This window comes from Typopeltis vanoorti, chromosome 24 (genome assembly GCF_054136105.1).
Source record: "Typopeltis vanoorti isolate ZY-2024b chromosome 24, IOZ_Tvanoo_1.0, whole genome shotgun sequence".
NCBI lineage: Eukaryota > Metazoa > Arthropoda > Arachnida > Uropygi > Thelyphonidae > Typopeltis > Typopeltis vanoorti.
This window is the reverse complement of record NC_143572.1, coordinates 69,355,042-69,373,827: the sequence shown is the minus strand read 5'-3', so window position 1 is coordinate 69,373,827 and position 18,786 is coordinate 69,355,042. Positions and strand designations below refer to the sequence as shown.

General features: G+C 34.4%; 1 protein-coding gene across 2 annotated transcripts in view; it reads left to right on the top strand.

Moving 5' to 3' along the window:
* LOC150093389 (uncharacterized) overlaps positions 1-18,786 on the top strand; it is a 176,315-nt gene that overhangs the window by 114,354 nt on the left and 43,175 nt on the right. For both annotated transcript variants that reach the window (XM_090413565.1, XM_090413566.1), the window contains exon 12: positions 2,256-2,334. In XM_090413565.1, coding sequence (XP_090269691.1) covers positions 2,256-2,334 — 79 coding nt within the window. The remainder of the gene's footprint in view (positions 1-2,255; positions 2,335-18,786) is intronic.

Sequence of the window (18,786 nt, the reverse complement as noted above, 5' to 3'; positions counted from 1 at the left end):
TATTCCATATGAATTTATTCAATTGACTTCCTACTATACCAGCTTTATTGATTCTGTTGTCTATTTCCATATTTAATTTACCATCTTCACTAAAAATTGTGCCTAATTAGGTGAAATATTTTAATTGTTCCACAGGTTCTCCGTTCACAATGCAGTTGACACTTTCAACGATTCTGCCCATTTTCATTGTCTTTGTCTTTTTATTTCTGACCTTCATACCATATCTATTACAACAGTTATCCAATTTAGTCAAGGAATCTTGTAGTGGATTTATTGATAAGTATAACAGCATCCGCATGAAGCAAACAGCTGACATTAACATCTCCAATTTTGATATCATGTTTAATACCACTTTCCTTCATAATGTGATCCATATAGATAATGAATAACAGAGGGGGTAATGTACATCCTTGTCTCACACCAGATTTAACATTAAGCCATCGTCCTGTACTTCCTTCAATTCTAACTGCTGACTTACAACTCAAATACAGACTAAGTATTGCTTGATATAATGCCCCATTGACACCATGTAACTGTAGCGTATTGAATAGCTTCTCTCTCTTGGCACCTTATCATATGCCTTTTCCAGATCTACAAAACTCAAATAGAGATCTTTGTTATATTCCCATGATTTCTCCACTATTTGTCTTAGATCTGATCCTGACAGCCTCTATTTGGCCTGAATCCAGCTTGTTCTTCACCAAGCTTTTCTTCCATTCTTCTCAACCATTTCTCAAGTATACTTCCATATATAACTGTATGGAATTCCCAATCATTGGGAATTTGTCCCTCTGTCCAGGCCTTCTGAACTATGCAGTGCAGCCACTGCAAGACTTTTATACCACCATACTTCAGCATTTCTGTTTCGAATATATCTACTCCTGCTGGCTTTCTACATTTTAAGCCTTTGATGGCTTTTTCTACTTCGTGTATGGATATGTATTCCTGACTGTATGCCTGTTGAGTGATTTTTACCACTGTGCTATCACTGCTTGTTTCATTTAGCAATTTTTCAAAGTAATTACTCCATACTTCAAGGATATCTTTTTCTCCTGTTTTCATGTCACCTTTATCATCTCCAACTCCTTTTACAGCACTCTTTCCTCCATTTCTAAGCTGCTTCAACAACCTCAAAATTATCTTACCACCTTCTTGATATTTATTTTCTATATTCTTGCCAAAGTCCTTTCATGAGTTTGGTTAGTTAGTTTTACACAGTGTTTAGCTTTCTTACGTTTCTCTCTGTATTCTCTAAGAACACAAGCTGACTTATTTGCCAGGAACTTTTGATATGCTTTCTTCTTTTCCTTCACTGCCTCTTTAACTTCCTGTGTCCACATGGAGTTTTGATTTTTCTATCCTTGCAAACAACCTCACCACATGCCTCTCTGGCTGAATCAATCAAGGTTTTCGTTAAGGCTTGCCACTGAATCTCTAAAGTTTGGTTTCTGTTATCAAACTTTTTCGTTTTTTCTTCAATAATCTTTGTGTATTTTAGTCTACAGTTCACATCTGAGAGCTGCTCAACTTTTATTCACTTTAAAACTTTCTTACATGTTATTCTTTTCAATATGAAATTCAATTTTATCCTGCTCAATACTAAATAGTGATCACTTTCAATTTCAAATCCTCTGTACACTCTTCCTGCACAAGAGAGAAAACATCACTATCAACAATAACATAGTCAATGAGACTTTTCTTATTCCTTGCCTCTTCTCTCCATGTGAATTTGTGCAGATTTTTATGTTGGAACATGGTGTTAATAATAACCAGTCCATGTCCTGAGCAGAAATCCAACAAATATTTGCCATTATTATTAGCTTTGCTCTTTTCTCCAAATTTTCCCAATATATTTTTGTATGTCTGACAATCATTTCCTGCTCTGCTATTTAGATCCCCAACAAGGACCAACTTTTCCTTTTTCATTATGTCAGATGCTTTCTCTAAATCCTCAAAAAATTCCTCCGCTTCTACCTTAGTAGAACCTTCTGTGGGACCATAGGCACAAATAAGTCTCATTGTCCAGTTCCCCATGAGACTTATTCCTTGCATTTGTAAGAAGTTTTTAAATGTGAATCTTTCTGTGGCTTTATATTCAAGTTTTGTACCTGCAAATTTCTTAATTTAAGCTGAAGATAATATTATTAGAAGAAAAACACAATAGGTCATTTTGTTCTTGTTCTTATAACAATTGATAGTTACTAGTTTTCTTTAATTTGATAAATGAACAAAAGAAAACACTATGTTAACTGTAGGAGAAAGAAAAAGGAAGCTGAAGTTGAGGAGAGAAGAAGGCAAGAAGAAGAAGCTCGACTTGCAAAACTAAAAGAACAGGTACTTTTAATTTTTTTTTTTCATTTGAAATATCAGAAAAATCGATCAGTGTGTTTGTTAACTTGATCATTTTAGTAAGTTCATCAACCCCTAAATACTAATAATAGGATTAGTCATCTCACTTTTACATCAACAGTAAGTTTATTGTAGTTTTTCTCCATAGTGAAACAGACAAACTAAATAGAAAATGCAATGACAGACATTAACTGCCTTATCATAGCAGTTGGACAGTTTAGTGTATTCCCTACAACCTGCAAGTCAGGTTATAGAGATTACAGTTGCAAGTTAATTTGATGAACACTGAGACTTAATTTGGATATGTGTATTGGCAAAATATATATCTGGGTTTACTGTCCTATCATAGCACTAATTAAGTTTATACAATGGAAGATATTAATATTGTGTAGGTGACTTAAAATACTTAAGTGATGATATTATGGTTTTTATTTGTTAGTATTTTATTCATTTATCATCATCAAATTCCTGACATGTACCCTCTTGGGGGTGGGGTGTACAGGATATGATAGTACTACATGAAAAACTTACATCATTACTAACTGCCTATCTACAATTTTCCTCCAAATCCGTCTATTACCTGTCAAGATGCCAACATTATCAGATCTTATATTTTCTAAGGCACTTTTTACTATATCAATCCACCTATACCTCTGTCTTCCTTCAGGTGTCTTTTCCTTGCCAACCTGGCAGAGAACATATGTTTTGCTAATTTTTCCTCTCCCATTCTGTTTAAGTGACCATATCACCTGAGATTAGCTCTGCTAACTCATTCCTGGATGCTGACAATATCAAGTTCTTTCCTAATATACTTGTTTTTTAATATTATATTGCCATCGATGTCATCTGTTCATGCCCCTAATCTTTCTCAGGACTCATATCTGTGGTCTTTAGTCAGGTGTTTTATTTCTAACTCAGCCCTCAGATTCATAAGTTAAAATTTTGAACACTGTCTTGTATACAGCTAATTTATGTTTTGTCTACTTCCTCTCTTATTCCATATAAATTTATTCAGTTAACTTCCTACCATACCAGCTTTGTCAATTCTGTTGTCTATTTCCATATTTATTTTACCATCTTCACTGAAAATCACCTAAGGTTCTCCATTCAGGCTCTCCATTCACAATGCATTTGATATTCTCAATGCTTCTGCCTATTTTCATTATCTTCGTCTTGCTATTGCTGATTTTCATTTCATTTATTTATTTTTAAGTATGGTCATGTATGTTTGGGAAAGTTGGATGTTGTTTACGTTATTTTTGAGAATAGTAACTCATAAACCATATTAGGATAATCTTCTTCTTTTTAGCCATTTCCTGTCCACTGCTGGATGAAGGCCTCCTCCAAAATTTAATAAATTTGCTGATATTTTGCTGGATTCAAACCAGCATCCATGGAGCACAAAACTTATCAGAAATAAAGTCTTGGGTCTTAGATGCCTTCATATTATTTTGGAAAGTATTAAATTGCAATACCGTAGTAGGTTAGAGTAGGCAATGAATCTGTAGCTAGTTTTTTGTTTGGTTAGAAACTAAATTATAATTAAAAATTTTATTCTTGTTTTTATCCTTTATCTATGTGTGAACAAATAAAAAATTTACACACAAAGAATCTTTATAACAAGCTATGAGGGAGGTCTGGAAAGTTTTGGGCCTAATGATGAACAAATGAATTTATAATTTCAAAATTATTTTTATTTTTCAACATAATCTCCTTTAAGATAATACATTTATTCCAGTCCCATTATCCGGTCCCTGTAGTGGTTCTCAGTAAGATCTGCAAAATACCTCTATACAGCTGCTATCATCTCTTGATTCGAAGAAAAACGCTGACCAGCGAGGAACAGTTTTAGTTTTAGGAAGAGATAGAAGACAGAGGGAACCAAATATCTGGGGAATAGGGTGGATGTTCCAACAATTCATAGTGCAGATCCCTTAATTTTCCTATTGCCAAAACACCTTTGTGGACAGGTGCATTGTCCTTATGAACGATGATTTTTTTTTTTTTTTTTTTTTTTTTTTTTTTTTTTGTGGCAAACCGGGTATTTTCTCACGAATTTCTTTGCAGTCTGGTTAAAAGATCAGTATAATATTTCCCAGTTATTGTTTGACCCTTTTCAAGATAATTAATAAACAAAATGCCTTTAGCAAAACATCCCAAAACACCGATGCTATGATCTTTCCTGCCTGATGGAACCGACTTTGGCTTCTTTGGCGCTGAACAACTGGCTTCTGTCCACTATTTTGACTGATGTTTGGATTCTGGTGTGTAATGGTGAATCCAAGTCTCATCCAGTAATAAATCGAAGCAAAAAAATCAGTTTTGTTCTTGTAAAAATGCTCCAAGCACTGTTCAGTAGTTCGTTTTTGATCTGCGCAGCACCCATCTTGCGCAAAGCTTTTTCATTTGCAATTCTTCACGCAAAATATATCCTACACATTCTTTTGAAATGTCTATAGTTTCAGCAATTTCACGCACTTTGAGTCGCCAGTCATCCAATACCGTATTGTGCACTTGATCAATGATTTCTGGTATTGTTACACTTTTTGGACGTCCTTCATATGGATCATTTTCAAGGCTGGCACGGCCACGTTTAAACTCGGCAGCCTTTTCTTAATTGTTGAAAATGAAGGAGAAGCGTGCCCATAAACTTTTATGAACTTTGAATGAATTTCTTTTGGCATTAACCCTTCTTTTACAAAGAATTTTATAACCGCATGATACTCAGTTTTATCCATTTCTAGGGATACAGACAACACTTTTGCTTTAGACAGCTGTTTAAAACAAACTACTTGATAGAATGACTTGCAATTTCTTATGGATGCTTATGACAGATCTACCAATTTAGAAAATAAAAAAAATCTTGCCAATAGTGTTGCCATCTATGGTCGAGGCCGAGAACATTTCAGACCACCCTCGTACTTGTATACAAGTCGCCTAATCTGTTGGCAGACATCAAATTGTCTCAGTATCCCATAATGCAAGTTAACAGCTCCTATATACAAGTAACCTAATTGTGAAGAATCTTCATCTGCAAACTTTTGTTTGCACATTAGGATTAGAAAGTATGAAGGATTAAAACAATAATATAACTTAAATATAAAGAGCCAATAGGCTTCATTTCGGTGATATAAACATTATTTAAATTAAGGGGATATTAAATCCCACATTGTTTTAAAACCGAATAAGAAACTCAAAGATTGGAATCAGAGTTTCATGCCGAATATAGTATAGTAAACTATAAAAGTATTGGCGACTACTAGCGTGAGCTAATGTACGTAGTATAAACTTGGGCAACTCGCAGCAAAGGTGGTGAAGTTCTGATTGCTATTCTTGGTATTTTCCATAATGTAAAAACACATTTCCTAGGAAATGTATGCTGTTATTACATTGTGGTGGGAGGTCACCTTTGCTGCGAGTTGGCCGAGTTTGTACTACGTACTTGGACTACGTGTATTAGTTCACGCTAGTAGTTGCTGATATTTTTATAGTTTACTATACTATATTCGGCACGAAACTCTCTGATTGTAATCTTTGAGTTTCTTATTCGGTTTTAAAACAATGTGGGATTTAATATCCCCTTAATTTAATTAATGTTTATATCGCCGAAATGAAGCCTATTGACTCTTTATATTTAAGTAACTTAATGGATGCACCTTTTTGACAACTCGTATAACAGAGTATATAAGTTCTTTTCGCTATACCCTTTGGTATTAATTTGGTCTAGTTACTCACTGATGGAGCTTCTCTCAATAAAGGCTGAAACTGGTCTGGGTAGTGACCTCCCACCATGATGTAATAACAGCATACATTTCCTAGGAAATGTGTTTTTACATTATGGAAAATACCAAGAATAGCGATCAGAACTTTACCACCTTTGCTGCGAGTTGCTCGAGTTTGTACTACATACTTGGACTACGTGCATTAGCTCACGCTAGTAGTCGCTGATACTTTTATAGTTTGCTATACTATATTCTGCATGAATATAGTATAGCAAACTCTCCGATTCCAATCTTTGAGTTTCTTATTCGGTTTTAAAACAATGTGGGATTTAATATCCCCTTAATTTAAATACAATAATATAATTTTTTTTCTTATTTTGTATACCAGTCCCACACGAGAAGCCTCAAGCTCTATAAAATGGCAGTGCTCTGTGTGTGGGCAAGTGATCAAATAAGAAAGGAATCTGTTGATGTGATTCTTGTGAAGTTGTGTGTGTGTGTGTGTGTGTGTGTGTGTGTGTGTGTGTGTGTGTGTGTGTGTGTGCAGCTAGTTCAGTCAAGCTGCATCCATGGAAATATCTATAGAAAATGCATAATGCAGAAACAGAGCATCTGTGGGAAAGTGATTGGATGGAAATCATTGAGAAAAGGTCATCTGTTAAGTAAATTATTCTCCTTTCTTCTGCATGCAATCTAGCATTCTGGAGTTTTTTGGAGTACTACCGTATATCCCATTTGGAGAGCAATATCCTTGACTTTAGGGAGATTTTGGATTTATAAAGTGTTAGGAGTTGAGCAAAAGAGAGAAATAATGTTGGGAACAAAAAAAGAAAATTAAGCATTTTAGAGACAGAAGAAACTATGGACATGATATATTCATTCTAGGATAGGCTAGATGAAGAAGTCAGCTCCATAATAGAAAACTTATCTTGGTTGATGAGAAGAGTGTTATAAAAAAAATTAGGGATAGTGAGGCATAGTCTTTCTTCGGGGAAACAGGATCCTGTTTTGGTATCATTAAAATTTACTAAATTATCTTCACCCCATTCTAGAATGTCCAGAAGATTGGTGTTTAAGGCATGGATCATAGATCTTTATAAGGCTTGAGTCATATGAGTATTTTCTTATAGAAAATAAGAAATATGTATGCTGTTATCATTTCAATACGTCTGATCTAACCAGACTATGCTTTTACATGTGTGTTGTGCTCTGATGATGCTGAGTTGAACATCAGCGAAATATAAGCGTTAATAAAACATCTTTGTTGATAAGTGTTTGTGGTGTTGTTAATACCGTGAAAAATAAGTCATGAACAGACTATGCTTTTGCTAGTCTTCATGTAAGATAAGACAAAAAGAAACAACAATGCTATATAGAAGCAATCATCAGTATACCTCTCTTAGTTTATGTGAATGGGAGACTGATTTTAAAATTACCTTTAGCCCAGTAACCAAGATTTTCTTTAGCTCTTGCATTTAGGCTTTCATTTTCAGATATTCTCTTCATCATGATCATTACAAGTGTTAATTTCTTAATTATTCACACTATAAATAAGTTCACTTTGGAGAAGTATATTATATTCAGTGAACACTAAATTTTTAAATTTAGATGAATTAAATTTAATATAAGTAATTAAGTAAAATGTCGCTATAATTCTGAGAAATGTTCTGTAGACGAAATAGTACATTTGTGTTAGAATTGAAAGAATGTAAGAAGGCATAGTTCTAGAAATAAAAGAAACATATAATTTACATTAAATAAATTAATTTTTAATGGTAGAAATTTTACCCTGTATATCTAAAGTATCTTCATTACAACTAAAAATTTAGAACAGCATAATATATGATTAACAAAAAGATTCTAAAACACAGCTCCACAATAGCATTAGTAAAGTAGCAATTGATAAACCAGTTGCTAATTAAAAATAATAATAAATAAAGTAGGAAAGATCAGTAGATTTTTCTATCACTCAAGACAGATTTATTTGAGGGCTGCTAAATCTCTTTTATTAACTCATTGAAGAAGAAGAGAGTAGAAAGAAGAAAGAAATCCATGCCCTTCTTAAATACAGAAATCAGTTCTATCATGGATGCTCTAACACATATTTCTACGGAGTTTTTTAATAATAATCTGAATTCTGTCAGTATTTTACAAACATATTTTAATATCACTTGTGATAATCTCAAACAGAAATTTGAATTAACTCTTCAGCTGTTTTGGGACTCCTAAAAGGAAGATTTCCTTAATGTTCCATGACTATTCTACTTGTTGGCCCTCCTCTTTTAATTTTAATTTTAAACCAGATACATTTTCAATAATCTTATTAAAAATGTATCTGGTTGAGATGATTTAAAAAAAAACGAACAAAAAAAAAAAAAAAACGATATTCCTTTAAGGCTTGTTGGTTGTATCAGTTGTCCTACTTATAAGCTTTCCAAGTATTTGTAAAATTTATCTTTCTGCTTTCACAGGAAAATCCTTTAGTCATATTAAGAGCACTTAAGAAGCAAAATTAGGTGTAATATAGTAGTGCTCTTCACCAACATTCCTACATTCCTTTATCAGATGCAAGATTTTCATTTTATATTGTTAAATTTTTTTGATTTTCTTATTCACTGGATATTGGAACTATTTAAAGACCTTTAATAAATTATGGCCATCTTTTACTTTTACAGATGACTTACCACATAAAGAATTGCATCACTTCAAAATATCCTTTTTTTGGCAAATAATTTCAGCGAAGCCTTTATTTATCAAAGCTTAAAACAGTTTATAGGATTCCTGCTTCATCTGCTCAAGAAGAAATCAGTCATATTCCACTTTCCTATGTTAAAGGAAGATCTGAATATATCAAAAATTTTAAAGCCTCTCACATCTGTGTGGCATTTTGTCCTGTAAGAAAAAATTTCTATCAAAAAAAAAGCTTCCTACACTTAATTTTCCAAGTATCTACCAGATTTCTTTTTCCTATGTCCTATCTTATTTTGGACAATCTGGAAGAATCTGTCATGAGGAACATAAATCTTATAAGAAGTACAGGAATACCTTGTATAGTGCGGTTTTGAACAATGTGGGTTTTGGTCTAACGCGGTTTTTATTATTACACTTATCATTATTACACTAACATTGTCAACACTGACCAGCGACTCCCCAGTGCTGCAAGTGACAGTCGAGAGCCACGTTTATGCAGTAGTTATTCGATTGGCTCTCACGTAGACATGTTCTTTCCCCGCGGCATTTTATTATTTACGTTAATATTAATATTTAATATTTTTTATTATTTAAGTATGAGTGAAAAGAGACAAAACAAAGAAGACACCATTGGAGTAACAAAAAAATGCAAGTGGTTGACATTAGAGAAGAAACTTGAAATTATAAAATGTCACGAGAATGGCGCTTTGTTTGCTAAAATAGCACATGAGAATTCAATGAATGAGTCATCTGTACGAACAATTATTCAGAGCAAAGAAAAGATTAAACAACATGGAATGAGCACCGCTTCTTATATGTCAAAAGTGATCATGAGAAATTGATCTTCTACAATTGAAAATATGGAACGCCTTCTAATGATCTGGGTTGAAGATTGTAATCAGAAAAAGATTCCTTTGAGTCAAATGATAATCCAGGCAAAAGCAACAAGTCTATATGACAAAATAAAAGAAAATGAAAGTGAAAATGAAGGAGGTACAACCAGTGAAACTTTTATAGCAAGTTGCGGGTGTTTCTATAATTTCAAAAAGCATATGGGACTCCATAACGTAAGAATCCAAGGTGAATGCGCAAGTGCTGACACTAAAACTGCAGAATTATTTCAAAATGAATTGAAGGAGCTTATTGAGAAGGAAGGCTACACAGATGATCAAATTTTTAACGCTGACGAGACTGGCTTGTTCTGGAAAAGAATGCCATCAAGCACATTTCTAGTAGAGATGGAAAAAACACAAGCTGGGTATAAAGTGTCAAAAGACCGATTGACAATTTTACTAGGAGGTAGTGCATCATGTGATTTAAAATTGAAGCCACTGTTAGTGTACAGAGCAGAAAACCCAAGAGCTCTTAAGGGCTTTACGAAGAACAATTTACCTGTTCATTGGCATTCAAATAAAAAAGTGTGGGTGACTCGTTCAATTTTCGAAGACTGGTTTAAAACTTGTTTTTGCCCTGAAGTTAAAAGCTATTGTAAAAAGAATGATATTCCTTTCAAAATTTTACTTTTATTAGACAATGGGCCAGGCCCATCCAATTCTACTGACTGACTTAGATGTCAAGATTCATTTTTTCCCTCCAAATACAACATCAATTCTGCACCTGATGGATCAAGGCGTTATCTTCACTTTCAAGGCTTACTATTTAAGACGAACTATTGCTCAAGCTATTAAAGTTGCAGCAGAAGAAGATTCTTGGACTTTGAGTGAAGTTTTGAAGAAATTTAACATAAAAGATGCCATTCAAAATATTTATAAATCTTGGCAAGAGGTGACTCAAAGCAACATGAGAGCCGTATGGCATAATATCTTGCTGCATTGTTCAAAGGATTTTGTTGCCTTTGCAACACAGAAAGAGAAAATCTCAACAGAAATTGTGCAGATGGACAAAGATCTTGGTTTTACAAGTTTAGATTGTAACGATGTGAACGAATGTATTGATTCTCATTCAAATGATCTGGATGATGAAACTCTTTTCGAGAAGCAGAAGACGACGAAGATAACCCCACTGATGCCATGGTTGAAGAATTTTCATTTGCTGACCTTTCAACTTTTGTGGGAAAAATTGACGAAGCTTCCGACTTTCTCATAAATGCTGAATTTGGAAAGAAGCATCAAAGTGAGGCAAAGTCTCAATAATGCCATCAAATGCTACAGAGATCTAGTACTTGAAGAGACAAAGAAGACAAGGATGGTTCAACGAACACTAAAAGACTACTTTAGTAAAAAGTAAATTACTGTATGCTAAAATTGAAGCAATATTTGTTTCGTTTTCTACAACTTTTATATCAGTTTAAAAGGATTTCATTTGTTATTTAGGTAGTAATAAAAATAACAATTTTTTTTTTTTTCATTTTTAAACATTTTTATTATCCTAAATTTTTGTAATAAACAAATTAAATTGAAAACCTTAATAAATAGACCTGGAACAACGCGGTTTTGCATAGCATGGATGTTTCTTGGAAGCAATTAACCGTGCTATTCAAGGTATTCCTGTATTGTGAATCCAAATCTGGCATTGATGCTTTCATGTCATCTCAACTAAGTATAGAGTCCTATGGAATAAGATAAAAATCCTCCATAAAAGTAGATTCCTGGGATATCTTTATACGGAAACTTTGTGAAGTGGTATTGCATTCTCTAAACTTACATAGATCTGATGACCTACATTTATCTACTTTATGGCAGATAATAATTTTTCGATCTGCTAACCTTTCCTGATTTTTAATTAGGAATTGGTTGACAATTTGTTACTTCACTAAAGTGTTTTTTTACCTTACTATTGCAGTGTTTTTTGTTTTTTTTTTTTAGAATCTGTCTAAGGACATGTGTAGCAGTAGATGAATTTAAGACTGGAATTAGGATAGGTGGTAGATTGATCAGGTAATTTGCAATAAGCTACACTGATGATACAGTATTCCTTTGTAATGGCAATGAAGAACTAGGACAAATCCTTGACAAAGTTGATGAGACCCAGAGGACTTCAGCTCAGTCCTACAAGACAAAAGTTATGATGGTTCTTGAAGGAAATGTGGACAGGGAAGCTCCTGAGAAACAATTGTCTACCTTAATGGAGAAAGAATTGAGGAAGTCAGCAAGTTTGAGTACCTGGGATCCATTATTAGTGTGAAGAGTTGTTGTTCATAAGACATCAGAAAAAGAAATGGCTGAAGAACAGTTAGACTTGTCTAAAATATGGAAATTTGGATGGATGGAGATGGATCTATCCCCACAGGAATGGTTGAAGATTTTGGATGCAGCTGTTCTTTCAACAGCGACTTATAGATGTGAGACTTAGAACCTAAAGAAATCTGATAGGAAAAGGATAGCTACTTTTGAGATATAGTGTTACAGAAGGCTGTTGAGGATATCATATATACTAAAAGTTGGACAAACGGATGGATGCTAGAAAGGATTGGCAGAACTTTAAGGCTCCTCAAGATATTGACAGTAAAAAGTTGAAATACTTTGGACATGTTGAAAGGGAGGAAGAAGGACTTCTTGAAAAGAGTAATAGAAGGTAGAGGGTCCTGGAAAAGGAGGAATGGGTAGACTGTAGTGAGACAAATGGATGGTGTTGACTGTGGTGAGACAAAGTGATGGTGTGGCACATCACTAAGCATCTGAGTAACCATATGGCATCTGTTGATGTCCAGTGAATAGATGTATGGATAGTTTAATTGTTCATCTAGGCCAGTGTTTCTCGAACTTCAGCTATTCGTGTACCCCTAATTAAATTTTCATTACCAAGTACCATCTCATCAAAATAATAATAAATAATAAAAAAATTAAAAAATATATTTCATTGTAAATATCTATTTTATTTGAATTTAGATGTACATATAAAAAAAAAAAAAAAAAGATTTATTTTTAATAGAACAAAATTTATAAGGTACTGTATTTTCCGGTGTATAAGACGCACTTTTTTACCTTAAAAATTCATCTTAAAAATGGGGTGCGTCTTATATAATGAAGGTAAAGATTGTTTCCTCTTTTCAAAGTCATACGCACTCCCTTATGTTTCAAGATCTTTGTAGGCGGTTAATGGTGCAATCAAATTGATGTGTGACCTTCACGTGACTTCTATCGCATCATTGGTGGCTTAGAACAGGGAGTCCCTATTCAAGTTTCATAATATCTTGTCCGAGTAATCAGTTACCGATGTTTATCAGTATTGAGTTGACGTGTTGAGATATTTTGTGTTCAGTTTGATATTTCCCTGTAGATTTTAGTGATGGAAAAAAAACAGGCGACATTCATATATTTCAAGTTACAAATTGCAGGTTGTAAAATATGCGGAAGAACATGGGAATAGGGAAGCTGAAAGACATTTTGGTCAGAAGGATATTTTGTACAATTTGCATAATGAAAAGCGCACGGAACGTGGAAAAATTGCGAAGTGGCCAGAACTAGAGACCGAAGTTTTGAAATGGGTGCAAGAAAATCGGCAAAATGGCATTGCCATTTCAACAAAAATGATTCGCACACATGCAGTCAAAGTAGCCTGTGAGCGTAACATTGAAGATTTTAAAGGTGGTGTTTCATGGTGTTACCGTTTCATGAAACGCAGTGGACTTTGTATGCGTACAAAAACAAAAATCAGTCAAAAAATGCCAAAAGAATAGGAAGACAAAATTATTTCTTTTCATGAATATGTGATTCAACATCGAAAAAAATTACAATTTTGAAATGGGACAGATATGGATGAAACAGACGTTTCATCCATATTGGCAATATGGATGAAACGCCCCTAACCTTTGATGTTCCCTTCAAATAGAACTGTAGCTGAGAAAGGTGAGAAAAGCATTACAATCAAAACCAGTGGACACAAAAAACACACTACACTGTAGTTCTTGCATGTTGTTCTGATGGTACGAAGCTGCCGCCAATGATAATTTTTAAGCAGAAGACTCTGCCTACAGAAAAAATACCAACAGGACTGATTGTACATGTGCATGAAAAAGGTTGGATGGATGAAAGTGTGGATAGATAAAGTATGGAAAAGAAGGAATGGGCACACTACTAAAGAAGAAAGCTCTTCTTGTATTTGATCAGTTCCGGGCTCATCTGAAGGATTCAATCAAACAAAAATTCCAAGAGTGCAATACTGAATTGGAGGACTCATATCAGGAGGACTTATATCACAACTGCAGCCACTTGACCCTTTGAAGTCTTTATGAGGGAAGAGTGGAACAAGTGGATGATGAATGCTGGTGTACATCAGCTAACACCAAAGGGTGCCCTGAAATGGCCGTCAATCTCTCAAGTGTGCGAGTGGGTTAAGACATCTTGGTCGAAAATGAATGAACAAACTATTATTAAATCTTTCTTGAAATGTGGAATTAGCAATGGCCTTGATGGAAGTGAAGATCATTTCTTATATGAAGATGAAGATGATGGAGAACAAGAGGAAGAAGAAAGAGAAGAAATTAATGATGATAGAGAAGAGTCAGATGACAGTGACATGGGTTTTGCAGGTTTCTGAAAGGTCAGTTTACTATTAAAAATTACCTATTATTTTATCCATTTTTTTTTAAATCATACTATAAAGTTTTGGTTTTTTCCAGAAAATTGTATTAAATTTCTTGGGTGTGTCTTATACACCGGAAAATATGGTACTATAAATTTTTACTTAATTTAAATAATTTATCATTAATGAGAGGAGTGAAATTGCTTATTGTGAGATAAAAATTCAGCAAAATTTGGCTCTATAGTTGTTAATTTCAATCTCAAATACAGTTTGACATCTGTAATGCTGTTCCTCTTCTTCATCTTAATATCAACAAGGGCCGAAAATCGAACTTCGCACAGGTATCAATGTGGAAATGGAAAAATGAACCTTAGAGCTTTATCTGTTAATTCAGAAAATTAATTCTGTATTTGTAGCCAAAATGAATATAACATATTCTTATTGTATTTATTTTTTAGGAAATCATCAAAAGCTAGTTCTAAATTTATTTTGAAAAAATTTTACAGGTTTGTAGAATTGTATTGTTATCTTATGTTACGATTCAAAATGGCGATTTAAATTAGATGGTTTCATGCTTTCGTTTTTTAAAGTTTCACCAGAATTTTTCATCTTCTTCCTAGTTGGTTCTTTAGAGATGTCAGATGACACACCCTTATCAATTTCATTTGATCCAGATATAATATCAACGTTTTCTTGTTGCTTACAGCTACTAGTATCTGTATTATTGCTCTCTTTTGTGCATTTTATAAATCCAGTCTTTAACCAATGATTCATACTTCATCATCATCAAATTCCTGACATGTACCCTCAAGGGGTGTACAGGGATATGATAGTACTACATGAAAAATTTACATCATTACTAACTTCCTATGTACAATTTTCCTCCAAATCAGTATGTCACTTGTCAAGACTCCAACATTATCAGATCTTATATTTCTATCGTTCTAAGGCACTTTGTACCGTATCAATCCACCTATATCTTGGTCTTCCTCTGGGTCATTTTCCTACCAACCTGTCAGAGAACACTTGTTTTGCTAATCTTTCCTCTCCCATTCTGTTTAACCCTTTGACATATAAATGTCAAATAGTGTATTGAATAGCATCTCTCTTGGCACCTTGTTGTATGCCTTTTCCTCATGGACAAAACTTAAATACAGATCTTTGTTATATTCTCAGTTTTCTCAACTTTTTGCTGTAAAGTGAAGATCTGATCCTGACAACCTCTATTTAGCCTGAATCCAGCTTTTCTTCCACAATTCTCAACCGTTTCTCAAGTCTACTGGCATAAATCTTGCCAGGAACACTCAGTAGAGAAATACCTCTGTATTTCTCACATTCATTTTTATTTTTTTTTTATATATGAGTACTATTAGAGCTCTACTCCAATCATCAGAAAATCGTTCCTCTGCCCAGGCCTTCGGAACAATGCATTGCAGCCACTGTAAGACTTTTATATCACCATACTTCAGCATTTCTGGTCAAATATCATCTACTCCTGCTGCCTTTCCACATTTCAAGCCTTTGATGGCTTTTTCTACTTCAAGTATGGATATGTATTCCTGGCTGTATGCCTGTTGAGTGTTTTTTTATCACTGTGTTATCACTGCTTGTTTCATTTAGCAATTTTTCGAAGTAATTACTCCATTCTTCAAGGATACCTTTTTCTCCTGTTTTCAGGTCACCTTTATCATCTCTAATTCCTTTTACAGCACTCTTTCCTCCATTTCTAAGCTTCTTCAACAACCTCCAGAATATCTTGCCACCTTCTTGATATTTATTTTCTATATTCTTGCCAAAGTCCTCCCATGACTTTTGTTTAGCTAGTTTTACACAGTGTTTAGCTTTCTTACATTTGTCTCTGTATTCTCTAAGAGCAAAAGCTGACTTATTTGCCAGGAAATTTTGATATGCTTTCTTCTTTTCCTTCACTGCCTCTTTAACTTTCTGTGTCCACCATGGAGTTTTGATTTTTCTATCCTTGCAGACAACCTCACCACATGCCTCTCTGGCAGAATCAATCAATGTTTTCTTCAGAGTTTGCCATTGAATCTCCAAAGTTTGATTCCTGTTCTCAAACTGTTTCATTTTCTTTTCAATAATCTTTCTGTATTTTGTCTACAGTTCACATCTGAGAGCTGCTTAACTTTTATTCGCTTTAAAACTTTCTTACATGTTATTCTTTTCAATATGAAATTCAATTTTATCCTGCTTAAGACTAAATAGTGATCACTTCCAATTTCAAATCCTCTGTACACTCTGGTGTCCTGCACCAGGGAGAAAACATCACTATCAACAATAACATAGTCAATGAGACTTTTCTTATTCCTAGCCTCTTCTCTCCATGTGAATTTGTGCACATTTTTATGTTGGAACATGGTGTTAGTAATAACCAGTCTGTGTCCTGAGCAGAAATCCAACAGATATTTGCCATTATTATTAGCTTTGCTCTTTTCTCCAAATTTTCCCAAAATATTTTTGTATGTCTCACAATCATTTCCTACTGTGCTATTTAGATCCCCAACAAGGACCAACTTTTCCTTTTTCATTGTGTCAGTTGCTTTTTCTAGAGCGTCAAAAAATTCCTCCACTTCTACCTTAGTAGAACCTTCTGTAGTACCATAGGCACAAATAAGTCTCATTGTCCAGTTCCCCATTCTCATATTTGCCCACATTACTCTACTTGAGACTGACTGCCATTCAAGAAGATTAGCCTCGTATTTTGTGTTGAATACTATGGCTACACCTTCTTTTCCTTGATTGTCATTGCCTGAATATAACATTTTGTATTTATTGCTCAGAAAGATCTCACCAGTTTTGGTCTTTTTTGTTTCAGTCACCCCTATTATGTCGATCTGGTACTTATCTAATTCCTCCGCTAGCTCCATTTCTTTGCCATTCAGGCTTCTTATGTTGATAGTACCGATCTTTAACTCTGGTGATGTTGAGTTGGGGTTTGTTTTCAGATTTGTTCCAGTAGCTTACTTTTCGCTGTTCACCCTGGTTACCTTTCGAAAACAATGGGGGCCTTGTTTAACCGGACGACGCACCAGCCGGCATGAAATTTTGTCATGTTGTATCGTCATTTTTTTATTTTGGTTTAACCAATAAGAATACAATTTGGTCGGCAAAATCCCAAATTGCCAGCCCATCCTCGTTCGTTCAGTATCAAAGTAGATACCCAACAGGGTGCACCACGAGAAGGTGAGGATTGGACATTAGGTCAGAAGCCCTGGTCGGTTCTCCGCATTCCTTTAAAGGCTATGTGGAGGTCTCCTCTAAGTTATTCAGCTTTGACCCTTAAGCACCCTGGTAAAGTGATTTAATAATTAAATTTGTGCTTGTTGAAATTTTTTCTACTTGGTTATACTGTAAATTAAAGATGCCAAAAAATTACAATAAAACCCCTTTTTTACATTTTCCAGGTTACTGATGGAAATAAAGTGTAAATAGCAGGAAATGTAAAAAACATGAAAAAAGGCTAAAAGATGACTTATTGCTAGTTTGTGACTCTACATACTAGATTACAAAATTTAATAACTGAAAATAAATGAATTTACAATTACATTTATCTATTTAAAAACTTTAATTGTTGATTGTTTTTGCTTTCTTTTTCTGCACTGTTATAAGTTCTACCTGCCTCTTCACAGTGTATAAGGCATTAAATGCCCCATTGTCTCCTAATGCACTTGCAATATACCGCCTGAAAACAGAGATAGCCTCCATTGCTTCTTTACTAGTATGGATGGTAGGTTCTTGATCACAGTCTTCTTCACCAAGGTGGTTGGAAAGAATGTCTTCTACACTTGGTACCATTGATGTGATCACACCAGCATCAACATAGTCTTAAAATGAGAAAGACTCATCCATCACATACCAGTTGTTTGGCTCTGACATATCTTCTTTTTCCTCCTGCAGTTCCTCTCTTCCACAAATTTAACTTCTGCCTTCTGGAAACAGTTGGATATGGTTTCAGGAGTAACATGCAACCATGCTTTGGCCATATAATGCATGGCATCAAGGATTGATATGGTCCAGCTTTTTCAACAAACATTTTTTTATATTTCCATTTAAATGCATGGATGATGCCCAGATCTAATGGCTGAAGCTCACTTGTACAATTAGCGGGAAAGAACACTAATCTAATGTTTCTGAGCTGCAGTAGTAGTATTTTGCAATGATTTGCCCCCATTTTAGCATCCAGAGCATGCATGGTCCATGTGAAGATGCTGTTGGCATCATACTTAGTAGGCAGATTTTTCATGTTCTTAAAACACCTTGGCTTTTTAAATTTACCAATTGCCAGTAGAGGTAATTTTTCTGATCCATCAGCATTGACCAGGAGCAAAACAGTTACCTTCTGCTTGCTGAGTTTTCCACCGTGACACTTCTCTCCTTTAAAACTTAATGTTTTATTTGACAGAATGTTATAAAAGAGCCCAGTTTCATCAACATTGAAGATATTTTTCGGTTCGTAGTCCAGAATAATAGTCTTTAGCTCATGTTTCCACTAGTTTGGTTTCCCCTGCAACACTATTACTTT